General features: G+C 39.6%; 3 protein-coding genes across 8 annotated transcripts; 1 reads left to right on the top strand and 2 right to left on the bottom strand.

Moving 5' to 3' along the window:
* Positions 1–114: 114 nt before the first annotated feature.
* grk1a (G protein-coupled receptor kinase 1 a) lies at positions 115–6,878 on the bottom strand. 2 transcript variants are annotated; one of them, XM_079662549.1, is made up of 8 exons: positions 6,839–6,878; positions 4,952–5,668; positions 3,654–3,781; positions 2,803–2,960; positions 2,627–2,710; positions 2,408–2,532; positions 2,116–2,317; positions 115–1,423 (listed from the first exon to the last, which is right to left on the bottom strand). In XM_079662549.1, the coding sequence occupies exons 2-8, from the start codon at positions 5,651–5,653 to the stop codon at positions 1,137–1,139; spliced, it is 1,686 nt and encodes a 561-aa protein (XP_079518675.1). In that variant the 5' UTR covers positions 5,654–5,668; positions 6,839–6,878; the 3' UTR covers positions 115–1,136. The 2 variants fall into 2 exon arrangements, with proteins under 2 accessions (XP_079518675.1, XP_079518674.1); XM_079662548.1 differs by lacking the exon at positions 6,839–6,878 and having other exon boundaries at positions 4,952–5,899.
* Positions 6,879–7,237: 359 nt separating this feature from the next.
* On the bottom strand, positions 7,238–18,777 carry LOC307029276 (transcription factor Dp-1-like). 2 transcript variants are annotated; one of them, XM_079665075.1, is made up of 12 exons: positions 18,637–18,777; positions 16,576–16,660; positions 16,155–16,221; positions 15,516–15,637; positions 14,143–14,264; positions 13,495–13,660; positions 13,241–13,387; positions 12,745–12,813; positions 12,379–12,530; positions 10,258–10,424; positions 8,550–8,628; positions 7,238–8,446 (listed from the first exon to the last, which is right to left on the bottom strand). In XM_079665075.1, the coding sequence occupies exons 2-12, from the start codon at positions 16,585–16,587 to the stop codon at positions 8,308–8,310; spliced, it is 1,242 nt and encodes a 413-aa protein (XP_079521201.1). In that variant the 5' UTR covers positions 16,588–16,660; positions 18,637–18,777; the 3' UTR covers positions 7,238–8,307. The 2 variants fall into 2 exon arrangements, with proteins under 2 accessions (XP_079521201.1, XP_079521202.1); XM_079665076.1 differs by lacking the exon at positions 18,637–18,777 and adding an exon at positions 17,456–17,523.
* A 40-nt stretch (positions 18,778–18,817) lies between these two features.
* Positions 18,818–27,248, top strand: LOC307029277 (DCN1-like protein 1). Of its 4 annotated transcripts, none has more exons than XM_079665079.1 (7): positions 18,818–18,913; positions 22,477–22,693; positions 22,813–22,981; positions 23,296–23,426; positions 23,535–23,617; positions 25,376–25,472; positions 25,574–27,248. In XM_079665079.1, the coding sequence occupies exons 2-7, from the start codon at positions 22,519–22,521 to the stop codon at positions 25,651–25,653; spliced, it is 735 nt and encodes a 244-aa protein (XP_079521205.1). In that variant the 5' UTR covers positions 18,818–18,913; positions 22,477–22,518; the 3' UTR covers positions 25,654–27,248. The 4 variants fall into 4 exon arrangements, with proteins under 4 accessions (XP_079521205.1, XP_079521204.1, XP_079521206.1 ...); XM_079665078.1 differs by lacking the exon at positions 18,818–18,913 and adding an exon at positions 20,566–20,675; XM_079665080.1 differs by lacking the exon at positions 18,818–18,913 and adding an exon at positions 22,050–22,274.
* The last annotated feature ends 208 nt before the right edge of the window (positions 27,249–27,456 follow it).

The raw sequence follows: 27,456 nt of genomic DNA on the forward strand, positions 1-27,456 counted from the left end.
ATAGAAGCACATTCAAGAGAAGTAAATAAACATTTGTACATGTTCAACATGTCACTCTCACTCGAATGTACCACATGACTAACGCTATTTAAAGTATAAATCTATACTTTAAATGTATAAGTCTATACTTTAAATGCATTTTAAACCTAAAAGTATTACATTCATTTAACACATGCACACAAAAATAGTAAAGACTGAGAGAACAGCAAAGAAGACAAAGAGGAAATCATGTCAGCACTTTCTTTTTTAAACGTCTAAATCTACATTTTAAGGGGTAATCTGGAAGATCTCTGTGTTCTTCTCTTTGGTGGCACCTATCGCAATAAAATGGATTTTTCCAGGAAATGTCGCCAAACACCCCTGGTTTGCAATGCTGTAAACCAGGGGTGTCAAATTCAATTTCACCACGGGCCAAATCAGCATTATGGTTGCACGCTGGTTGTAAATATAAGACTATATAAAAATACATGTATAAATATTTAATATATATAAAATAATGTATTATATTACATTATTGCCTCTGTATTGGATTATTATCGGATAGGGAAATAACTTCAACTAGATCAACTAGGTCTGAAAGCAGAAGTCTGGGCAAGTCTCTTCAGTGAGAATGTCACAAAATGATTTAAAAAGAAAAGCCACATTCTGGAAAAAAAGTTTTTAAAAAAAGTGACATTTTGAAAAAAAAGTCTAATGAGAGATGCATTGTGGGACATGTAGTTTATGGGCAACGTGCTTCTGTAAATCAGCCTGTAATCTTATAATAAAGGTTTTATATTCTTTGCAAGCTCTTTTGGGGCCGCATAAAATGAAGTCACGGGCCGGATTTGGCCCCCCGGGCCTTGAGTTTGACACCCCTGCTGTAAACCCCAGGGCTTTCATCGACTAAGTCACCATTGTGCTACTTAGTTTGGGGATAAAACCTTTAACATTATTACTTAAAGTCCACTCCAAGTTGAAAATCACCATCCTTTCTATTTTTGTTACTGCACTCACTGTTAACATGTAATCAAAGAGTCACAAACAGTTTGAACTGAGGTTAGTGAGTCCAAAAGAAATGTGTCTTTCCTGAGTGTATGAGTCTTCATGACGCATAAGTCTATTATTAGTAGTATTTTCAAGTTGTTTCCATGACTCTACGAAACGCAGCAGGTTGATGACTTTTGCTGCTCCATTACAGACTCCCTGCGGTCTTTGGGGATGCTGCCGTTAGGACCCCAAATATTGAGCTCTCCATAGATGCCTGTTTCGATCATCTCCTCTTGCCAGGGGATGGGGATGTTGCCTGAGGAAAACTCATCAAAAAAGCTTTTATCAGGATCATCCAAGGTCACTCCCTTCACCGAGGAGAAAGCTCCAACGTCGTCCAGACTTTTAGCGTACACCACTTTAGAGTCCGGGACGAAAGGAGGATGCAGAATTCCTGGAGAGAAATACAAAATCTAACTTTAGGGGGATTTTAGCTTTTAAAAAAAAAAACTGAATACGCTTTGAATCTAGAGTAGAGTTCATTCATGCACATGTTTGTATCAAACTATAGAAGTTATACACAACTCTGAAAAATATGCCACACGAAAGTATAGGAAACAGATGGTACCTGCGCAGAGGTGGGACGTCACTTAGTGCATTTACTCAAGTACTTGAGTACAATTTTGAGATACTTGTACTTTACTTGAGTATTTCCATGTTATGTTACTTTGTACATTTACTCCAGTACAATTCAGAGGTAAATTGTGTACTTTTACTCCACTACATTTATTTTGTACCTAGCAGATTTGGATTAAATATGTGAAATATAATCAAAACATAAATACTTAATGTATACTTGCAGTATTCAAAGTCCTTAAAACTAGCTGCACCTTTCCAGCTTTGATAACACTTTAATGCATCAATAATTATAATCAAAACATATCATATATATTATTCTGAAATGGACTATCTTGCATAATGAGTACTTTTACTTCAGTACTTATATAGTATATTTGGATTTGAATACTTTTGTATACTTGAATAACATTTTTCAATGCAGGACTTTTACTTGTCACAGAGTATCCTTACACTCTGGTAATTCTACTTTCACTCAAGTACAAGATCTGAGTACTTCTCCCAACGCACCTGCGTTCAGTTTCCTCCAGTTGATGTCACTGAAGAAAACGTGTGCTCTGATCTCATCGCAGCATTCGTTCTTGAAGCCCATCCTCTTCTCAACGTCCTTGGCCAGCAGCCCGTCACAGAGCGAGCGAGCGTTCTCACTGAATTTTTCCTCATAGGTCACCTCCCGGGTCAGCATCCGCTCTTTCATCTCCTCACGTTCAACCTAAAGCAGGCAAAAGTGTTCCTCCTCTCGTTCATTTCACAAGTAATTCATGTTGTGCACAAGTTGTAGTTTGATGAAAAGGTGACTGACCTTCTCCCCTCTGTTTCTGAATGGGTTCTTAGCTGCAATGAACTCATACAGCGTGACTCCCAGAGTGAAGTAGTCGACTGAGGTGTCATACTTCTCTCCTTTCAGCATCTCGGGAGCCATGTACCCTGTGAGAACGTAAGCCAAGCAATGGATAAACACATTATAATTAAGTACACATTAAATGGTGTAAATTCATTTGTAGAAACAGAGGAGACCCACCTGGAGTCCCAGCGTATCCTTTGGTCTGTGTTTTGCCTTCTTTCAGCTCCACAGCAAGACCCAGGTCAGATATACGCACATTGCCTTTTTGGGAACATAAATAATTAATCGTAATTTGCTATCATTAACACAGGGGCCATGTTGTTTCTTCTACTGTTCAACTAGAAATGCATTACCATCATTATCCAGCAGCACATTTTCTGGTTTGAGATCTCTGTAGATGATTCTCTTCTGGTGGAGGTGCTCCAAGCCCTGGATGATCTGAGCGATGTAGAAACAGGCTCTGGGCTCATCAAAGCCCGGGTTGTTCTCATCCACCAGGTAGATGTGGTACCTTTAGGGAACGGAGAACAGGTGAGCTTTGGCTAAAGCATGTAGGCCATAAAAAGGCATACATGTACAGGATTAAATATATACAGCTTAAGCTCAATTCGGTTTTTTTTATACACATATTTTTGCATAATAGAATCCTTCCATTTCTGCTATTGTTTTGCAAATTACAGTCTTCCCTTTTTCTTTTTTTGACTGTTGGGTGCATTTTAGGGAACCACTTCATGTTATTTTTGTGATTTCTAGTCCAATGTCTGTTGAAAAAAACAACTAAATATTTGCATAAAGCTGTCTCGTATGAAACGGGCACACATGCAGCTGTGTCCGTGTGCCTTTCTACAGAGAAACAACCGTTTGAGGTCACCAAGTTATCACATGTAACCCCTCACACTGTAGGAACCATTATTTAGAAATAAAGTGTGGCACATTTGGGTAACTGACACCGTGTGTGTTCCCATCTGGTGTCACAGCTGACTTCACATTACAAAATCTCTCTGATGTCAGACTTTTGGACGACTGCACACCTTCTGTTGGCTCTAGAGATGTTTAAAAGATATTGTAGAAACACATGTTCTGTTTGTCAGATTAAAAAGACTGTAAACGCCACAGCAGCAGCATAGCAGGGACGAGGACCATATGCTCAGTTTTTGGGATGTTTGTGCTTTAAAACATGGGATTTTTAGGAATGTGACCTTACTTGAGGTCTCCTCCGTTCATGATGGTCATCACCAGACAAATTTCCTCCTTTGTCTGGAAGGCATACGCCAATGACACAATGAAGCGACTGTAAACCTTCTCAAGAATCCTCTTCTCCACCATCGCCCCCTACAGGAGGACATTTGGAAAGACCAACAGTGGTACAAGAGACATTTTTTCAAGAGAGGAAACACTTGTTACAGACTCCACAGAGACTTTTCGTCCATATGCCAGTATGCTGATATACATGCCATTTGAAACAGAGGTTAAAGTGCATTTCAAAAAATGTCCTCAGACAAGCCAAGGGCAAGATGCAACTGTGCCAAGCAGTTCCATATAGAAGAGCTTTCCAGTAAAGCCCCCAGTAATCACTCTATCCCTGTCCCAGAGTTTAATACTGCGGGCTAAACGAGGCAGCGGCAGGGACAAAGATGATTAGCAGTGGCAATCCCACACTTCCAACATGAAGCCAGCAAAATGCCTCGTTTAATCAAATCACTGCATGCAAGTAATTAAAAGGGCTTTTCATTTCCCTGAAATACTCATGCGAGGAAATGGGACGTTACTGCAGGGCTGTCAGAAGAAATCACATCTTAACAAAACACTGATGAATAAGTTAAAGTCCTTCATTGATAATGCAGTATGTAAGCAATGTCCATTCAATTATTAAAAAATGTCAGTACTCGGTGCAAAAAAAAATCCTTTCGTTTGAGAAGCCAGAAACATTTTTTCACATAAAAAGTGATCAAAATAGTTTGGTTAATTCATTAATAGCTAATCATTTCAGCTGTATTTATAGACAATGCATTGTTAACAAACCCTCATATTTTATAATCTCTTTAAATGTTTTGTGTGCAAAAAACCTAAGCCTTTGTGTGGTAACTTGTACACATTACTCACAGCTCTGAGATGTAGTGGAGTAAAAGTATAAATAAGATACTTAAGTAAAATTAAAGTACATCAAATGTGTAGGCCTACTTCTAATTACAATGGTTAGGTACATTTACTTAGATACATTCAGCCAAATTATTTTAGTAATATCATGGCACACGATGTAAACTTGGGCTGGATATAAACTGATATTCAGATAAGATAATATAGGTCCGATTATATCAGAAACTAAAATATAACCCCAAAGTTGTAGCATTTATAGAGTATATTTTAAACTTAAATTAGCCTCTATGTCAAACATGTTTTGGAACAGTTGATCATTGTTAATGCATTCCCCATTTCAAAACCATTTGTCTTTTTAAAGTTAAAGGCTAATGAAAAAAACATGCATAACAATAGTTCCCTCACCTCAAAGCCTTTCCTCTTCTTCAGCCTCTTCTTGTTGAGTTTCTTACAGGCGTACAGTTTCCCCGTGGCTTTCATCTGACAGGCCGACACCTCCCCAAACCCACCTTTCCCCAGCACACGGAAGTCCAGGAACCAGTCTGCGTCCATGGGCTGCATCTCCAGCCACTTCCACTGCAAGTACCTCTTCAGAAACAGGCTCTCCAGGAAGGAGGAGTAGGGGGTCTCTCGCAGGAAGTCCAACAGCATGGCCCATGCTGCTACAAACAGATCATCGCCTGCTGCCTCCTGGTTCTCCTTCACCTTGGCGATGAGGTCCTCTGACAGGAAGGAGCAGAAGTGTTTGCCAGAGGGCTCCATGTAATGCTGGACTATCTTTGAGGCCTTCTTTACCCTCCCAGAATCCTCAGCCATGTCATACGCCTCCAGTTCTTTCCACAAACGGCAAGCCCCGTGATACTCATTTGCATCTTTATCCAAGAATTCCCTAAAGAGGCGCTTGCCGATGGGCTGCTCCACACACACCGAGTCAAAGGTCACATCCAGGGTGTCCCTCAGGCCCTCACACACTGGGAGGTCGGGCAGCCTGAGGCGGGAGTGGTACTTTTTATCCCGGGATGATGCTGTATTGGTGCCATCAAAACTTCCACGAGCATTGATGTAAGCAGAATTTGCTACCACTGTGGTCAGGCCTCCGATATCCATGTTTAGGGCAGGAGACTGCTAGGCAACAAAGAGAGGAGACATTGCAAAGAGAAAACCGACGCAGAGGATAAATGCTGCTTAAAAGTGTGTGGAAATAAGAAGACGCAGGTGACGGTGAGGCAGCATGAGAGAGAAATGGGACTGAGAGATTGGTGTCTCAACTCAACCCTCACTAAAACACACACACAGATGAGTCATCATCTTTTGATAATCCATTATGATCCTAATGTCCCTGACTGTGTGTGAGCACATGCAGGAACATAGACAGCATATGAAGATGGACTCTCAGTCATTCAACTGGCTATTCACAATTAGCAGTGAGACATTCATGTAGCCCAATCAAAGCAATATTGTTTGCAATAAACCCAGAATCCTAATATCAAAATCAATTTGAATGTGGTTTTTTTACCAAGCACATTTTTTTATATTTATAAAGTCAATTAAAATACAACGTTAAATGGGAAATATTAAATAATATCTCATTAAATACTGACATCCAGGTTAGTACAATGAATGTATGAATGGCTGTAGTAGTAGCCACAAAGAGATCCTGTCTTTATTCTCAATGCAAGTGAGACGTGAAAAAAGTAATGTCTTATTTTCTCAGATACATTTTACATTTCCGCTGGAGCTCATATGAGGCTTCAGCTGAGTTATTTATGCATGTTAGTTTTCATAATAGAAACATATACTGCTTTGTTTACACAGCTTGTGTGTAGGATATTTTTGAACCAACAAAATTATTTAAAAAATATAAAGAACTGGTTTTGTCTGCATCACTTACAGAGATTTGTGTGCAGCTGTTTAGAACAGGATTATTGACAGCAATGAATAACCCTTTAAATGCACATACCCGCATTTTAACATGAAAACAATGTTTAACCTTTGCTTTCAAATGTGGAAGACAGTTTGAGCAATAAAAATAATGTAAATATCATGCAGACATGTTTTGGTCTGGCTTTTTAGCACTGAAAAAGCAAAAAATGATCAAGTGTCTGCAGCACATGCTTAGTTTTGACCCTTATCGGCTCTCCATGTCGAAAACACTTGGCCCACGCATTATTTTTCAAATAAGCCCAGTGTTAAAGTCAGCAAGTGTTAGAATATGTAGATTTAAATTAAAAGCTGATAAATGCAAAACTACAATAGCAAAATATAAGTGAGCATATTGTTGATGGGTCTCACCTTTCAGCTATCTTCTTCGGAGTGATTAACATGTTGCCTGTGACTTTCCTCTGAACAACAGACCCCTCCCCAAACACTTCACCAGCACTCAAGTCTGGGAGTCGATCCTAACCGTTGGCTTTTTTTTTTTTTTTTTTTTTTTTTAAAGAACCACCAGCCACAAATCAATGGAGGCTCTTAGAAACGGTAATATTTTTTAACACGGTCCTTTGCCGATTAAGGAAATTAGGAAAACCGTTGTGACATTTTTTTAAAAGCCTCAGTTCTTGACATGCTAAAATAAATCTCATATTATATTCCAGTAGTTCTGCTTACCTGCAAACAAATGAAAGTTGTCCTTCCATTACGACCCTTAAATCGTATGTTCCGCATAAAAACCACAAATTATACATACAAAAATTATTAAAACAATCTATATTTTAATTTGCAAACTTATATTAGATTACAGAAAAGGTTTTTGGAAGAGTCAGTACATGTGTTGCTAAGTTTTAAAAGAGAGATCTTTGAAGAGAGTATACATAAAGATCTATGCAACCACACATTTCAAAACACCAATAATTGTTTGTAAGGTCTATCTTTACCACTGGCCTCTAAAGGATACTATAAGCTACAATCGTCGTAGGATTCGTATACGTAAATTGCAAACAAAGCTTATTTACCTATCAGGAGCCTGGGTTATAAAAAGTATTTACCTTGCTGGTGCCATTCTTTTGTAAACACTACCAAGGCGTTGACAAGGGCGGTGACGGAGAATTCTCCAGAATACAAAAAAAAACAAAAAAAACTAGCAAACAATCAGGAAAAGCAGCTGCCTACAGGAACAGAAGGAAGCCAGCCCAACACAACGGAGGATAAGAAACTATTTCAAATTATTGCCCAGAACACAAAACAAGAAAGTATCAACACATGTGATGGAGCCACATCCTGGGAGGCCATGGCGACTGTCAGGCCACTCGGAAACCACCGTGTTGCACCAACCACGGTTAAAGCAGACACTTTGGCCATCTTGGAACATTTTGATCAACATGTCTGCCGTATGCAATGCAAAATAATAGGAATAACTCTTCAAACAAGTACATCGTACATTCTCCAACAGCAGTAGGTTTTACAGGTTGCTTTTTTTTTAAGTGGGATGGCTTATTGAGAAGTAGATTGAACATACAAAGACTTGAGAGCGTGGCCACAGACTACAGTTCCCTTGGACGACACCTTCCCCCAAAGCTGCGGTGCAGGTGCACGTGATCAGGAGCAGAAAAAGACGGGTGCAATAACACACCTCTGTTCTTCCATTTCATTCATCTAGACCCCTGAGAAAGCCAGACAGAAAAACAGGCATGGGGAACTGGGGGGGGGGGGGGGGGGGGGCGAGGGGGGAGGTTGAAGAAGCACACACAAAAAGGGGACTACGTTCCCACGGTGAATGTGGTTTTGAAGGACTGTGCTTGTTGGAGTGGCGAGGTGTAGACGGGTTAGTCTTCATCGTCATTTTCGTCGTACTCTTCCTCGTCGTCTTCGTCCCCCATATAAGACACTGGAGTCTCCACGCGAGACCCGCTGTAGTGAGAGTCGTTCGAGCTGGAGGCCATGGTGCCGTCAGTGCAGCCGTCACTGAAAACAGGAGAGAATGTAATGGTTAATGGATGGAACGGTTGATGAATGCAGCTGCTATCCGGCACATTCATAAGATACAATTACAGGAACGACTTCTCACCTGCTTGCAGGGTAACGGGCTCCATTTGCTGAGGACCCTCCAGTGATGTAGACGTTACTGATTGGACCCTTTGCCATCTCTGTGGAAAACAGCAAATAGAAATATCTTGAATGAATCCTTAAGGCATCACTCGTCTGAAACATTGCATGATAGGCAGAGGACCACTTCATCCAACTATCGTTCTAACTTTGTGTTCAACAGGACTTTGTTGTTGTTTGGGAAATACTGAAGGAGAGGTACATAAAAACTATTCGGAAAAAATAAGTCTCATCTATTGCGGTTAAAAACTAAACGGCCTGACCAACCATGGTGTCACTTTCTTTGCAAAGCACTGCAAGTTCACTCATTTTCATAAAAGCTCACATTTGAAAATGTTCAATCCTTCATTTATGAAACATTTCAGGCAGAGGTACTGATGTTGCGTCAAAGCAGCTTTTTCTTGCAAAAGGATGAATCATCATTCGCTGCTTTATGTGTTATACCCCAAACCCTTCGCTTTAACTCTGGAATTGTAAAGTAGGATTTCTGCACTTTTATTTATTATCAAACTATTTATATACCAGGGGGGGCAGGATTTGCTTTTAACAATGTAATGCATTTATTCCTCATCAGAGTTTTCCTTTTTCAGTGTGCCGGACTGATGGTAGGGATACCTGTCAAATATGATCTGTGTTTATTGAGCATGAAAACATTGAATAAGCAGGCTACATGTTCCTGCAGGTTTCACCAACTCAAATGTAAGACTTATGAAGACCTTTTTAAGACCACTTTGAATAGAATTTAAGACCTATTTCACGGCAAGAAAGTATGAAGGAAAATTGCTATGAAAGAAGAAATACGTCCCATAATTACTTACAAAGTAAATGTATTCATGTTCAACATTCGAACAATGACTGAACATAACAGCTGTGTGTGTGTGTGTGTGTGTGTGTGTGTGTCAAGAGCTATAGTCAAAGCTCTGCTGTCTTCATGCTGTTGTATGATTGGTGTTTAGCGTCCATAGCACCTCCGCTTTTAGGGTTGACGTAGACCCAAACGTCGCCCGGAGGTCCCCCGGTGTTGTTGCAGGAGCTGCTGCACTAGCTAACGCTAAACTAGCTAACGCTACATTAGCAAAACAAACGCTAATTTATTTTGCAAAAGGTGCAGCGGGCTTCAAACACGTTCCCCTCCACTGGTTTCAACCAAGCACTAAATGTGATGTTTTCCAACCAAATACGGTTGAACTTACACTTCCCCATATTCATTTGTAAGTAGATTCGAAGATACACGAGTTTCTGAATGCCGCTAGCTGAAGCTTGGTTGCTAGGTTACTAGCTGGGTGTTCTCCGATAAGGCGCCGGGGCAAACAAAGTTAGTGATTACTGGTTCCATGTTTATTTATTTCAATACAAATTGTTGGGGGGGAACTGAAAGGCTATTACTGTACTGGTTACTTTGCAGCCCGGACATTTCCCTCAAAAACACATTTAGACGCGATCGCTACACAGAAGTACCTTTCAAATCCCATCATTTTTAAGACGTTTTAAATCATATTTAAGACCTTTCTTATTTTTTTGATAATATTTAAGACTTTTTAAGGCCTTCAATTCTGATTATCAAATTTAAGACTTTTTAAGACCCCGCGGGAACCCTGGAAATAAAGAAAGAACCAGAACCACAGCATCAGCAGTCTCTGAGATGTATAACTCTGAGTGAGAGGACTGACCTATAACGTAAGGCTCCAGCGCTTTGGGCACCAGGCTGCGTGCGACCTTCAGATCCTCCGGAGAACACTTCCCCACCTCCAGACCGCAGGCCATGCCCATCCGCTTCAGCACCTCGATGTCGTCGTGGATCTCAAACATGCTGTCGAAGTTGAACAAATACTCGAACCTGCAGATGAAAGAGAGGAAGTCCAGGAGAGATAAGAATACAGTAAGTAGACCGAAGAAACATAAAGAAGAGGATGTAAGAGGACTTGGATTCAACCCTAAATGAGACGTCTTAAAGTCAAGAGATTTAAAGGAAGTATCCGCCTTTAGGGCAGAGAGGAAACTGTGAACTACTGAGTTCATAAAGCCATAAATAAACTACACAGAATCACACTACACACCTACGCAATGATTACATTCAGGCAGACTGTAGAATACAACCTCTTTGGACAATTTATTGATTGATTGATTGAAAACATGCTACAAAATGTAAAACCTTTGAAAATGCCGTTTAATATTTTAATAGCCTTCATTTTCGTTAAATTGATTTATCAACTTTTAATACTTTTTAAGACCCCGCGGACACCCTGAAGGGTAAAGGTTGAATAAGATACTTTATGTTTCTTCTAGGGTTAAAAATAGCATGATAACTTTATGTTGCATCAAAAATCAAAACATATTTGCACAATAAATCAGCCCCTAATTAGTTGACATGCCAGAGTTAAAGTCAGCTGCCTGCCACACAGCTTCATACTGAACTGTTGAGTCAGTGTCTAAAGAAACTGTTCAGGTCTATCACGTTCCTCCTCACGCCCAACACCATTTCCAAATAACTTTTTACTGGCATTTGACCACAAAGCTGTTGGTTCCCTTGCCAAGGTCTGGAAAACTTAACATGTGAATCATTCACTTTACTTGACGCAATAGGCATCTGTAACTGTTAAATGATCGAATTAGGCTAGTAAGAACCTACCTTGACTATTACAAGGGTTCTAATAATCCAGTTTTTTCTATGTTTATGTGTTTTAGTTATTAAAGAGAGCTATCAAGGTGTTTGACAGAAAGCCACATTCATACCACCCTTGAAAAACACAATTTCTTGAGCTTTGACAATTTTAGGTCTTTTAAAAAGTATGTGCTTTATTTATAAATGTTTACATGGACTACGCCCCCCCCTCCCTTAGAGGAATTCATCCACAGAAAACACACTGGACGCTGCACTAGGTCAGAAACCAGAGGAGACTGTGAGGTCCACTGCAGACGGACCACTGTAGTCAAAATGTCCTCTCCATTAAAGGCAGCTCATTGTGGAATAGCCTCCCAACTGAGATACGGGATTGTCCCACTCTCAATAGTTTCAAAGGTCACCTCAAAGAACGGTTGAGAAACAAACAGACGTGCAATCACCACTAAATGCACTTTAACACAGGGGCACTTTACATGTCGTTGCTGATATATTGTACTGCCATGTCATAAATACTTGTGTATGCTGCTCTTGCTCTTTTGCATATCATGTATTTGGTTTTTTTATGTTTGTAAAATGTAAACTTCTTACATGTTTTATGTGAGGGACTGCAGATGGAAATTAGCTCAAAGATAAATCTGGCACTGTTACGCTTGATACATTGTAATGTTTTAAGTGTTCATTACTGCGCATTGTCCCTGCCAAATAAACGATTCAATAAATAAATGTGAAAGGTGTTGTCATTATGGCTCCCCTTTATCAGGGGGGTAACACTAGTAACAAGTGTGTTGACTATTACAAGTGTTCTCCCACTAATGCAGTATTGTAATAGATACACTCAAATTAAACTAAAGTTAATGAACAATATACTAGTGCTCAACCATGAAGGCTGGCACTAGGGATGCCAGCGATCATTCGATTTTTCGTTACAGTCTCCATAATCAAATTATCTTTAAGATTTGATTTATATATTTTTTTATTATTATTTATGTCTTTTTTTTCCTGGCTTAGTTTCAACCAAAATATAGACGAATAATATTAATAGTATTAATAATTGTAAATGGCCATTCGTCACACCACCAGTTTGTGGCGGCAAATAATCGATTAATATTTGCATGGGCTGTCCGATTTTGATCATGGTCTGGCATCCCTAGCTAGCACCATCACATACTTGTCATTCGAGATGCTGCAGTCGATGACCGTTTTCTTGCTGGTGTTGACGATAATGAACGGGAGGTGGATGATGGAGTTGGGAGGTGGAGATCTGTTTGCCTGCTGCTCCGTCTGTCTGTTCCGCTGCACCAGGTTCTTAAAAGCTATTTGCTGCAAGACAAGATCAACAAAAAGGTGAACACTTTGACAAAAAGCCAAGATTAAGACCGCAATCAACATCTACCACAATAGTGCCTATAGCGGCCGTTTAGTGTACGGTTTTGCACTTACAAACACCACGAGGAGAAGGTAACTAGGAACAATCATCACTACATTCGAAGACCCCCATGATAAGGCCAAGAGCAAACTCTCAGTTCATCCCCACCTGCAGTATGAGCTCCTGAAGCTGCGACTGTTTCTGCTTAATTCTCTCAAGCCGCCTTTGTCTCTCCACCTGCAGACGAAATAAAGAAATAGCCATGAAGATTTATAACATGGGTTGGATAGGAAAGATGTTGACGATGCCATGATCTTAGGGCAGGAATACCGTGAACATAGTTTAACGTGACAGAGGAATAAACACACACATACACCGCCGGCTTTGCATCAACCGGAGGTGACGCGTTTTATTGCGCATGTCCCTTTTTATCACGGGAATACAGGAAGTGATTAGTGTAAGAGTATTAAATGAACAAATGAATATCTTACAATTCATAATTCAACACCCCCACTTACTCTTATACTGCATACATTCAATTTAAAAATGGTGTACACTTGCACAATAACAGTGTTATAACAAATGAATATCTTACAATTCATACTTCAACAAAAGATGTGCCTGAAACAAGTTTTTGTTGGAAGTGTTCTGTGTGTGTGTCTACCTCTAGGTTTTGGCACTCTTGCGCTGAGTTGGTGGGAAGGCCAATCCATTTGATTTCCTTCTTCTCTTTAGAGATAATGTTCATGGCCATAAGCACATTAAGTGCATCGTACACACGCCGTCGGATGTTCTTCTGGTCGTACACGTGCTGAAATGGAAAATCAAGTTTAAAATATGGACGACATTTTTTTTTTTTTTTTTTTACATTTGCGTCATTCTGAAAAAAGGTCATGCATCATCAGCAGCAGCACTCACTGCGTCGTTGGGTGACATGTGGCTGTCTGCAGAGCTGAATTCTGCAACCAGTTCATCTGCCACCTCGTTGTAGGTGGTGACTCCTTTCTTCTGCACCTTCTCACACACTTTCATGGAGAAGTGCCTCAAGCCCTTTCCATTCTTTTCCCCTTTCTTTCCGCGTTTTCTGCAGACAAAACAGATCCCACTTTCAATGTTCACATCCATTTCACTTTTTCCTTTCACTTATTAAGCGAATTCAAAAGAACATTTTTGAAATGACACTAGAAAAAAAGCAAATAAGGCCATAAACTTCACTTCAGCGTAGTTTTGTCAGACGTTTGTGCTATAGGGTCACATGGCTGTAAACTGACAGTGAAGTAGAGGTTGCGAACTGGAGACAATATCATTCAGCTTGGCCATTTACTAGAGAAAATGGAGAGAGTTCTTCAGGAATGCTCTTTTATGTCAGATAATATTAACAAATATAGTTCCTTGTCCAGCGTCAAAGACGGTTTTACTCATGCAATACTTCAGAGGCTCTTAAAATGACAAGATTGGTAACGTGGATACTGATGAGTTTGTTGAATGTGTGCCTTTCCAGTATCAAATTCATCTCCACAGGGTTCCACATTGATTTGAAAGCGGATAAAGGTTTCTGAGACTTACCCTGAAGACCACGGAGAGGCATCTGATGGTGGATTCTGAGTGAGGAACTGGGAACTGGGTGTATGTGGACTGTTTACCAAAATGGTATTGGACATCGTAGGCCTCTGGGGTGTTCCTATCACCTACAGAGAGACAAGCGAAGCGAGAAATAGTCAATCGTAATGTCCAATATCTGACTGTGTTTGCATTATTTCTTACAAACCAATATTTCATTTGTAAACAAACCATACAGGAACGCATTGGCATCAACACAAGAGTCATGACTAGCTAGTGGTTTACCAATGACTCAGCAGCTGGGTATGCCAGATACTGTTTAGTCTGTATGCAAATTACTAAAACTAAATGTAGCTTTCGCAAAGTTGATGCAACAGATAAACATAGGCAAAAGTCCTCTCATGGGGGGTCAAACTCAAATACACAGTGGGCCACAATTTAAAAATGGGTACTAGTCGAGTGTCGGACTGGTTCAATGTTTATTGCAGAACTTATTGAAATGAACTCATTGGACATATTAAACCTGGAACTAACAAAGCTTAAACGATTGCCTATAAAAACATCATTAAATAATCAGTTGCATTCATTTCTTATGGCTCCATCTGCAGCTTCCCCCCCCCCCCCCAAAAAAAAGGAAACACCGATGTAAACTCAGTTTGCTGCTCTGTGATGCTCAAGCCAGATACTTGGCATCTCATCTCGGGTGCAAGGTCATCAATGTTTGGGCTCAGGCTCTGAGCTGAGGAAACCCTCAAGTTGAGTGAAGGTGTGCGTGCAATATACCGGCGGGCCAGATCTAATAGTAATTAGAAATTATCCTGCGGGCCGTAATTAAATCCACCAAGGGCCTGATTTGGCCCCCGGGCCTTGAGTTTGACACATGTGGGGTAAAGGCTGGCAACAGGCCAAAAAATAGGCCAATAGCAATATTGAAAAGGCAAACCCCTATTGTCCATTTTGAATGGAGAAAGAACACGTTTTTATTTTAGAAATCTTTATTGACTTATCAGTTACTGGTAATGAACATGGCCTATGATCAAAGAAAGAGTTGCCTCTTACACCGTAATATGAGGCATCTATGAGATCCATTCCTTCACTAAAGTTTGATTATCTAAATTATCTAAGCTGATTTATGTTATGTATACACTCCTTGTATATAATGGGATGATGGGTGTAATCCTGCTGACTGTAGAGTTGATAAGCTTAGGATCAAGTCCCTTCACCCACCCTCCACACGGTCACCTCACAATGATAATGGAGGGACTTACACAACAGTAAGACCCAGCAACAAATCTATAGACACGAGCATCTTCAAAAGCTGGATTTTTGTTATTTCTCAGGTTACAAACTCTCTGGTGGTTGTGTGGAGCATCACTCACCATGTGTGGCAAATGTTGCATGTGTGCAGCAATGTTCAAATTGGATTGCCCAAGAGTTTTGGGAAGTAGCTGTTTGGCCACGGGGACAGCTGTAGCCTGGACTGTAACCAAAGACAGGACACCTAACAGAAGACAAGAAGACGAGTAATGATTAGAGCTCGATTGATATCCCATAGCCCCCTATTGCAAAATGAAAGGCACAGAGTTTCCTGTGTGGGAAAGATAGTTTATATAGTGAACATTATCTGATTGCAAAGTCTTTCCTATCATAAGCGTCTTTGGGTCTAGAAAAGCGCCATATAAATCCCATTTATTATTATTATTATTATTATTATTATCATAATCACGTTGGTGTTGGACTTATTTTATACAAAATCAGGCCATAAACCATGATTTGTTTAAAACAAACAAAGCAATACCATTTAAAATCAAACAATCAGCCACCTCACTGCTCTGTTCAATTATTTGAATGAACCTTTAAAATGTAAACCATTCACATAACTGAAACCATTACACAATTGTAATTGATATTAGTAGGTAAAGTAAAATGTTGGCAAAATGTGGCGGTGACAGGACACAGAGACATTAATGTAGAGAATGAAACTGCAGTATAAAAAGGCATTTTCTAGAAACATATACCTTTGCTGGGGCTCAGATTCTGATCGATGAAAACCTTCAGCTCTCCATTAGTTTCTATCAGACCAGCCTGCAAAGGACAAGAGCACACTCGGAATTACAACATTAAAATACACTAAATGGGTCCAATGAACCAAAAGTGTACAGAAGAAGAAACGTGATATTAAAAAAGGGAATATCTTAATGTAAAGCAAGACGTTATCCTAAGATCAGTCAAAGTAACTACAAAAAAAGTGGCACGTTGGGCAAAGGGCTCTTTAGTTATCATCAATTAACTAGTTTGACTGGAGACATTTTGATAATATTTGGTATTTGACTATCTAGGTTCCTTAAAATGCATTAACTACACATAAACGAATACATAAACTAAACAGGTTTTCCAGCATAAAATAAAAGCAACAAATTATAATAATAAGTTACTTACATCTTTCGCCATGATCCCAAAGGACCGGAGCAGTTGGGCTTCAGGCTTAAAATAAATGTTTCTTTATTTGTCCCTTTTCAGACCCCTGAGGACAGAAAAAACAACAACTATTACATTACAGTAGTTAGTTTCCAGCTCATCCCAAATATCACATTTTTTAATTATATTTCACAGTTTAAATCTATTTAACTACAGGTTTGTTTTCCAATTAAACTGAAGTATTTCTGAGGCCCATTTAAACTGCTTGCTGCCAGCACACTGTACACAGCTACAGCATTAATGTTAGCTTGAGTAACCGTGTGTTCTTAGGAGACAACATTAACGACAAATGTGCATATTTCAGACCTTCCTCGACTATATGAGCCTTTGAGGTGAATTTCTAAATGCACCTTGTCTGCAGAAACTCACAACAAAGCCTCCCTTGATGCTCACAACTTTTACTGAGCTAAGTGTGCACAAGGCCTACTTCAGGTACCGTCCGGAGGAGAGGCATCGTCGAACTTCTGCTACAGGTCACGCAAACATGCTAACTTTATCACACCAGCGCAAAACTATTAAAGAGACTTAAGTGATAGCACCATGTGGTTAAAGTCCATTAGCAATGTTGCATGCACTAGCAACATTATTCACCTCATACAACGACAGCGAGGAACACTCTTTTGTTGAATGCAGCTAGCTAACAGTTAGCGTTGGATTCAGCCTGCTGGCGTTAGCTAGCCAGTTAGCTTATGCACGTTTTCAAAGGATTCACTTAGAAAATTGCGATTATTTAGTTCCGTGCTGCAGATTGAAGGCAGAGTTCAGCGTGGGTTATCATTTAAGAAATGTGTGTGCATTTCGCACGGTGAATAAAGTTAATATAGTGATTATGTGCACTTACGAGTGCACTCTCCTGTTTCTTCGACGGCTGTTGTTGTTGGCATTTGAGAATGGAGGAAGAGGAGGTCTAAATCCTTACCAAACAGGAAACAAACTAAGCAATGTCGAACTACTTTAATATAATTATATGCGTAATACCATAGACGAATTACTTAAATTGTGTGAGTGTTTACTAGTGAGTTTATTTCTCGCTCAACTTCCTGTTTCTTGTCATTTTATGCCAGGATTTGTCTGTGTCGTATTGAGGCTGAATTAAAAAGTGATTGTTTTCCATGGATCAAAGACTAACCACTGAAAAAGTAAACAGAACAAGTTAACAATTAAGCATAAACAACATGTGTTTTATTCAGACCGAGACATTTTAAACTATATATTTCGCCAAGACTTCCGATTTATCCTTTACTTTCTGGGTAATTAGATTCTTGATGTTTAGTGTTGATTATTGGCAGTGATAGGTCTGGACACTGGTCAGCAACAAACTTAAGAACAGTGAGGTTGTTCCGAAGTTACACTGAGGAAAACTAGCATTATGTTTAGGAATAATGTCTTAAACTAGACACATAAACACACAAGCCTGTTTGTAATAAATACATAGAAGAAAGCACCGAGCTAAGGAATAATATATTTTTGCTACGTTACAAGTTCTGTTGGCTCAACCATTAAACACATTTTTTGACGTTTCAAGACTATAATGGTCATTCAACAGCTTAAAGTACATGATGTTAATGAGACCAATTCAATAACCATGAATCTCTACATTAAACACATCAAAATCCTTCTGATGTCTGTTAACGTGTGCTATATACAGTAAGTTATCAACTTGTCAGATAATACACTGAATTCAACACATAAAGTACAGCAACTAGTAATATTTGAGGTAGTTAGCAATGCCTTCTCATTAGTGTAGCAACACGCTAACTCGCGATTACGGTTGGAAAGCAGGACCACCGGCGCTTTGTTAGCCAACTGACGATTCATGAGCTAGCAGCTAGCAGGCGAGCTAACCCACAGCTGTCATCGACAACACTGCCAGTATTAGCCGCAACATTACTACGTTAGCTTAGTGTTATTATATTTTAAAGACTTTCAAAAACACACACTAACTGATACAACATATTTAACATTATTTTGTGGTAACTCGGTCACACAGCAAGCCAAAAGTTGATAAATACGGCGGCTTACCGGTGCACTTCACAAGTTAGCAAAATGTTTGTTAGCCTCTTCTATCCACTCTCCGCTAGCCGTGCTACAGCAGCGCGTCTCACAATCTGATCTTGGCGGTGTCTCTCTTCAGCGCCCTGTGATTGGACAGCATCGACGAGACGAAAGCAGAGCAGTAGAGTGGCTCGTGCCCACAGACAGCATCACTTGGGGTGGATACCAACCAGCGTCATATATACACACACCGCCATCTGCTGGCCAGGAGTGGGAGGATTATCAACTGGGGTCGCAGACTGAGGTAGGATTTTTGTCCTGTTTTATAGCTGCTCATTTTGTTATTTCAATATCCCATGAATTCATGTCAATCATTTTGTTCCTCGTGACTTCATATCATTCTTTTTAGTTCTCGTATAAAACTTACTTTTGGTTGAAAGACCTTAATTCTACTAGTAGGTGAATGACTGTGTTTTTTGCAAACAAAAAAGGAAATAAATACATTAAGATAAGTATAAAAAAAGAACCAGAGGCAAGCAGAAACAGTAAACATACACTAAAATAAATAATATAAAATATATATTCAAAAGCTATCAGACAATTAACAGTGAAGTGAGTGTTGCTGATAAGTGACAGCTTGTGATTGATAGCAGCAGAGTCAGCAAGTCACTGTAAAAAGTGTACACCTAGGCAGGCTAATATATGATGTAGTATATCATAGTTCATTATTATATAGGTCTATGAGACAATATGAAACAGACTAGTATAGTAGTTATATGATACTATACTACAACAATGTAACATAATGTATAAGCATAAAAAAGCAATAAAACATGGGCTAGACAAGTTTAATATATAGTGTAAGACATAACAGTTACCAATTAGTAATAGAATATTAAATATGGTATCATAAGTATAATATATAACACAAATAATCAACGAAAACGAATGCAGTGAAATAAAGCAGCCTTAAAATAAATGCTACTTTTTCTGTGAGGTGTTGATTCAAGTTTATGGAAGTTTTGTAGGATGTATTTTGGTGATGTTGATTTGTATTCGTTGTACAGAGGGGTGTTTTTCTTTTTGAGGGTAGAGTAAGTATAGGAAGCATCTTTCTCAGTATAAACAAATACAATACGACAGCCTAACAAACCGCTGTATGCAATCAGAGTAAAGCCCATGAAAGCATCTCACAACAAGTGGTTCCCCCTCTATTATAAGGACCAACTAAAACCAGGATACCATTCGTACCCTTTTCACTGCAAAACAGCCAAAAGGAAGACTGACATCCACAGATACTCTATCAGTCATCCCTCACACTTGTTGAAGGGTGTATCATTTACACTTGAGATAAAACTCCAGAGTCCGCCCAAAACACATATTACATTTTTCTTTCAAGGTTGACCCTTAGAGGGGTGTTTTTATGTGGGGGACTCAAATTACTCATTGTCCACCGAATATAATATAAAGGGGGAAAAATAAGAGCAGCTGGGCCCCCATTAACCCCACTGTCCCACATACTCTTTGTGTTAAGTGTGCAACTGTTTCATGCCTGAATACTGCCTTGCCCTAGATATACTGCGTATGCCTTTTAAATAAAACTATTCATTCAACGTAATACACAAGTAAACATCATAAAGAGTCTTAACAACTGTAAAGGCTGTATTGCTCATGGTAGACTGCATGGTATGATTGCATATCTGTATTGATAATTACATTACATTACATGTCAGACTCATTTGTTAGACGCTTTTATCCAAAGCGACTTACATACATTCAATACTGTGGACAATCCCCACAGGAGCAATTTGATAATCCAGCCATAATGTACACATGGTGCAATAAAGTAGAGTAACAGTCTCACTTTCTTTCCCCCCTACTTACAAACATGTATATTGTGTACATGTTTTTAAATATCAACAATAAAGTCACATAACATCAGAGCGGTTACTGCAGAACCTCATCCTTCAACTGCAACGTTTTATAGTTGCTTGACTACTTCCGCGCATGCGCAGAATGAGAGACAGTCGGGCTACCAAACTGGTCAAACAGCGGGTGTAAAAATGGTAGGTAACCAAAATAAACACAAACCCAGGCTTTGTCTTTGGTGCCATTAAGACTTACCTTGAGTACTATGATCGTAGTATTAAAGTACACACTGTGTCGCGTTTTGGCACGTCTACAATGATAAGTTACGTGTGTTCGCTGCTATTACAGGGAAGGTCAGTTGATATTTTGGGAGCAGCTAGCTAGCTACACGTCCCTGTTTGGCAGTCTGTTAACTTAGGCTGTGAGCAGGTCAGTCTTTGGACCTTCAAGAAAGACACAAACAGGATCGTTTTAGTGAGATCCCGGTATATATTTAACTATACTGACAGTCTAATCCCGTGATACAACATCGTTGATGTCAGTGATACAGTGTGGCTAACTTAGCTAACGTTAGCCAGTATAAGTTACTAGCTGGTGGTATGTAGACAATGCTAACCTAACGTTACCCTTCTGGTCGCACACACATCTGTGCAGTCTGAACAAAATACTTTTGACTTCTGCTTCGTTTTTAACAGGAATCTGTAACGATTGGTGCAGTCATTAGCAACTTGGTGAACTCAGAGTTTAGTCTCCGGTTTCAGGAAATGCTCTCCAGCGAAGTGCAAGTGCTCAGATACAGCAGCTGCTATGCTGATTTTTCAGAACAATATCCATTAAGATTTTTTCTTTCGGGATGTCACCATCAAAAGTTTGCCCCCGATCCGAGTCATTTATTATTGAGTATCGATACCAGGACTATTTTCCTATAATAATATCTTTACACACTTTACGTACAATAAAGTTATTAAAACCAATTCAGTGTTTATGCTTGACAATTAAAAAGCGTTGCAATATATTCAAAGAAAAAGCCAGGATCCTAGCTGTTTCTTAATATGTTGTTTACTTTTGTTTTTACAAACTACTAATTATACTTATTGCATCATTGTAATAAAAATAGCTAGTTAAATATTTGTTTTTAAAGGACTCGTCACAAATTACCCAAGGCGATGTTTTCAAATCAAAAGTCCAAAACTCGGAGAAATTAATTATAAATTAAAATGGGATTTTGAGCAGTCAGAGACACTGGATTTTTACATTTGAAAAATTCAAATTAATATGAGTCCTTTAACTACTTAATGAATCAGAAAAACCTTTGAGCTCACTGTTGTTTATCATGTCTGTGAAACTTTCCCAACAGTTAACTGATGCAATATGCTGAGGTTATTTGTATGCCGACAATAGCTCAATTAAATATACTGAATGCCTGTTCATGCTTGCAGCCATAACTCATTTCTGTACACATATCTTACAAAAGTAAAAATTCCCAACTTTTTCTAAAAGTGTTGACAATATTAATGTATGAAGTATTCTGAGAAATGCAATATTATTTAATTTATTGCCGTATATTTCTGTCAGGGTGCTTGTGTTACACTCCAGACTTGTTGCACCCCCAGGTCCGGGTGATGGCATCCCATTTCCCTACTCATGTTACATCTGTGACTGTAGTTATCTGAGGGGCCCTTGCGGGTACAGCATGTGCTTTGAGAATCCACAACATCCCCCTTCAGAAAAGCCCATGTTGCCGTTGGATAGGACATTATTAACAGGACAGCGACTTGGCTCACCACCGATAATATGTGTGTCAGTGTGACAGACTAACCTTTTGATATACAAGTTTCTGAGTGTCTCGCAGTCCTAACTCTTGCCTGAATGCCTGTAGATGTGTGTGTCTCGCTGTGTGTTCTGGTCTGTGTTTCGGTCTGTGTTTGTGTGTTGCTGTCAGTCTTCCCTGGTCTGATCGCGCCCGTGTCTGATAGTCCCTGTCCTGTCCTCACACAGCATAAGCTAAAGTCTTCGCAGAGGGACAAGGTACGGCAGTTCATGTCCTTCACACAGGCTGGGGAGAAGACAGCTGTGTACTGCCTCACGCAGAATGACTGGAAACTAGAAGTTGCCACCGACAACTACTTTCAGAATCCAGACCTCTACTGCAAGGAATCCATGAAAACGTCAGTAGACCGGAAAAGGCTCGAGCAGCTCTACAATCGCTACAAAGGTAAGTCTGTAACCCAAAATATCAACCTGAAAGAACTGTATTTTTAAAAAAAAGTTCTAGACACTACTTTGGTGCAGAAAATGTCACTGATACTCTTCCCCCCCCCCACTCCTTGATAGATCCCCAGGATGAGAATAAGATCGGTATCGATGGGATCCAGCAGTTCTGTGACGACCTCTTGCTGGATCCAGCCAGCATCTCCGTGCTGGTCGTGGCGTGGAAATTTCGTGCCGCCACTCAGTGCGAGTTTTCCAAGAAGGAGTTTCTGGATGGAATGACAGACTTGGGGTGAGTGTTGACATCAACAGCGTGAGACATGCTCCAAAGTGGGACATAAACAGTGTGCCCAAAGTGGTGGTTCCTCTTGGAGTATAGCTCCTGGGAGCGAAGGTTGTCTATATATAGAGCCACTCAACCACAGCTAGAGTATTCTGTGTCCTTATGGAATTACTCAAAGAGCTGCAGTGTTTTGACTTTTGAAGTTCAAGTTACCTTTGGCAAATGTGTCATCAGCATTAAAAAGCTAATGTTGCAACTGGTTAAGGTGTCTGTGTGTATTTCAATTGTTAGTTTATTTATTGCTTACATTTGTTTTTTTCTAGGTGTGACAGCCCAGAAAAACTGAAGGCCCTTTTGTCAAGATTAGAACAGGAGCTTAAAGACAGTGGGAAGTTTAAGGACTTCTACCAGTTCACCTTTAACTTTGCCAAAAATCCTGGGCAGAAGGGTCTAGGTAAGATGAGTTACAACAACAACAACATCAACAACAACAACATCTTGCTTAATGGTGTCACTGAGTTTCAAACCGTTTTTAAGTGTTCTGCTTTGTGTTTGTGTGCAGACTTGGAGATGGCCGTAGCTTACTGGAACCTGGTTCTGTCGGGACGGTTTAAGTTCCTTGATCTTTGGAACAGATTCCTCCTGGTGAGTCAAGGAAGTGAAATTTACAATCAGTATCAGCACCAACACTGACCTTATTAAGCAAATCAGGTATTAGCCACGACCAGAGATGGGGTCGTTACTAAAAAAAAAGTAATGTATTACATATTACTTTTTTTTTTTTTAAAGTAATGTATTACCCTACTTCGTTACTCTCTACATAAAGTAACTTTTTACTTTACTCGTTACTTTACTCGTTACTTTACTCGTTACTTTACTCGTTACTTTAATCGTTACTTTACTCGCAGGGCCGGCCCGTCCCTCCCTACAGGCAGATCACGCAGACTGCTAACGTTTCAAATGTTCTCTTTAGTTCAGTTTCCATTGTCGCATGCGACTGATCCAGATAGCTCTGGATCTGACCATGGCTGTCCTCTGTCTCCTGCTATCTGTATTTTGCGCAGTATATCTCTGAACGATGGTGATTCCACTTTGCATATGGGCAACATTTCCTCTACTATGAAGGGTGCTACAAGCCTGTCCATCTCTGCTTTGGTTACCGGTCCTCCAAATTCAAATTTTTGTTGCTTCGGGGTCGGCGGCGGCGCACTCACAACATCCTCACTCTGGGTTCGGGGATCCGTAGCTATTAGCTTCACCTTAGCATGTGTTCTTTGCAGGTGTTTATTGAAGTTTGACGTGGTGTTTACAGCAGTGGATAACAGCTTCTGGCCTGGACACAGTTTGCACCTCACCGTCACATTCCTGTCTATTATTTGGACGAAGTCAAAATAATGGGCATACCTCCACCCCTCGAAAGTTATCGCTGACTCAGCCATGTTTATGCAGCACTGCATGTGGAGATGTGGACGTGCAAGTCGCGCAGATTACGTACATATAAACCTGCGGCGGAACCCCCTATTGTCTGTCAGTGTGATTAGGACTGATTTTATAAAAGTAGCGAAGTAACGTGTGTCGGGGCAATGTTAGTAATTGTAGTGTGATTGCTGAATTATAAAATTAGCGCGTTATACTAGTCCGTTACCGACAAAAGTAATATTATTACCAAACTCTGGCAACGACATGACCAACAAATATACAATTGTCTCCATTTGTTACATTTACGTCATGCAATTTGTATGGTCAAAGTAATCCTTTGCCGTGTTACCTTACCCAAAAGCATCAAATAACTTTAAATGTAAAAATATCAAATCACTTCAGTATCATCTTTTTTGAAACTGTGTCAATCTGCAAAACCTCAACTGCCTTTTTTCAAATAGTTTACATCCAAAGATTTGTGACAGACAGAAGTCCTGATTCCACATAAAGCAGTTGTTCTGAATGCATTAAAAAGTCCTTTTTGTTTAACTTGGATTGTTTGCTTAGGGCTGTGTTTTGTTTCTGCTGTCAGTTATCCTTACATTAGATTTGTCTTGCCTTGCTTAAAATGTCCAGTATATGTAATGGTATCCCCCCCAACATCGTACTGCCAGATTCTTGCCAATACACCGCCTTAACAGGAACACATATTTAAAATATTAGGGAAGAAGAATATTCAAGAGTTGAGGTTTTAGAATGGATTTCAAGTGGGATAAACATGGATTGTATATCAAAAGATAAAAACACATTTATTTAAATCAAGGTGAACTTGACTTTCATCCCAAGTGACAACAATTGACCCCAACAGTCTCCTGTTGTTTGAAGGAGAAACTGTGGATAATGTGGGGAATTGATTCATCAGATTATGTCGGACGTTTGTATGAAAAGACCAGCTATTCTTGACCATCCTTTTGTCCATCACAGGAACACCATAAACGATCCATCCCAAAAGACACGTGGAATTTATTGTTGGACTTTGGTAACATGATCGCAGACGATATGTCAAACTATGATGAGGAAGGTGAGTTCTGGATTCATCGATCTGCTTCCTCTCTAATGCTGGGAACATGGACTTTACTGTTTCAATCCCTCCCACTGATGATCTCTTGTTTCTTTTCTCAGGAGCGTGGCCGGTCCTTATAGATGATTTTGTGGAATTCGCTCGACCAATTGTAACGGGATCAAAACGTAAAACTCTCTAAATCCACTCCCAACTCTGGAAAAGCCAGAACCTTGTTTCTTTTACAGTGACTTCATTGTTTTTTTTAAGACTTGTACAAAAAAAGTGAAAATTGTAGACGAGAGAGAAAACAGAAGCACTTGAAACTGTCAGGACACCACCGTTCAGGGAGCTGAGTACAAACATTGAGAACAACTGGCCACTTTGTATTGCCCTCATGAGACCGGGGCGTCATCCGGACATCTGGCGGATCCACCGTTGTCTCTCCGCTGGATTCTCAGCATCCTGGACGCCTCTGCTCGGCTCCAGGAGGAGCGCAGCCCTGTATGAGGGGATGGACACAGCGCTGAGGAGCTTCACTGGCTGTGTGCACTCTAAAGGGACTGGAGAGGAGGAAACTGTGTGTTACGCTTTGTTTTGTTATATGAAGCTCTGAGCGACTGTGCAAAGTTCCCATGTCTTACTCTAACTCTGAGTGCTCACGACACCGGCACCAAACAGAACTGTTGCAGTTTTTACTGTACATACTGTATCTATTGGGACAGTTTACAAAGAGAGCTATATGAAGAATAATATAAATACTTTCAATTTATAAATGCAAAAAGAGGATTCTTTTATGTACAGTCAATGCTTAGATCTCTAACGGGATGCCTCGATATCGTGGATGATACGCTGTTGGTTTAAGTGTTCGGTGGATCTGTCATGGAGTTGTGAGCTTCTCGTTGAAAGCATGTTAAACACATTTTACGTCACCACGAACTGGTTTCACAAATACATTTTCACTAAAGTAAAGGCAGTGCTTTCGTTTAGCTAACTGAGTTTGGTTCGTGGTTTTCATTTGTCAGGTTAATGTCAGTTGGGAGTATTAAATCTTACATGTGACACAGTCCACATACAGCAGCAAACTTATATTTTCAAAAGATTACTGTTGAGGAAATGTTAAAATTACTATTCAGAAGCATTTAAGTGAAATATAAAGTGAAGAACTGACAAACCCGTAGGATAGCATGGCACATATCCGTATGTTATGGCAGTGCTCAGTTCTGAAGCCAGGACGTTAAAGACGGGACGACAAAGTAAGCCTTAAGAATAAATATCTGTCTGTTCAATATTTATATTTCTGTTCGAGCCCATCTGTCCAGTGTTACTGACGGTAGTGAAAACTAGAATATATTGTTAAAACATCATGTAAGTATATTGTTCATTTGAGAAAGATGAATAAAGCATGAGCTTTTCCATAATCATACATGCAAAAAGTTATTTTGTTGATGAGACACATTTTATATCCCACAACAGTGCAGCTGCTTAGACAGGAGTGTATTTGTTATGATTGACAATGTCAAAAATATTTATAACCATACTGATCCGAAAGCTTTAATATTACATTTTACAGAATAATCCTCCATGTTGTTGATTGTTAATAATAAACAATATTTAACAAGATCTTTCGAGTACATTCTCGTTATAATTTGGATAGTGCTTTGGAAAACAAACCTCATTAATTAAACATTATTTATTAAATATGTACCTGTTTGCGCAATGTAACATATCTAAAGTACAGTATTGGATGATGGTGAGCTGTCAAGGAAGTTTGATCATAAAGTATTTACAAATGTATTCTACGTCCTCAATGTGTCTATCATAATACACAGCAGGTTAAGTGACTATGAAATTATATTTACGTCATTATGTACATGCATGTTGTGCCATCTTTGCAAAGATAAATTGTCACGAACATCAGTGTTTAGTTTGCGGAAAGGGTTTTATGACATGTTTAGATGTTACAACACTAAAAACATTTCGTTCAAATCAGACAACTGTGTGT

The sequence above is a fragment of the Notothenia rossii genome, assembly GCF_949606895.1.
Source record: "Notothenia rossii genome assembly, chromosome: 2".
In the NCBI taxonomy this organism is placed as follows: domain Eukaryota; kingdom Metazoa; phylum Chordata; class Actinopteri; order Perciformes; family Nototheniidae; genus Notothenia; species Notothenia rossii.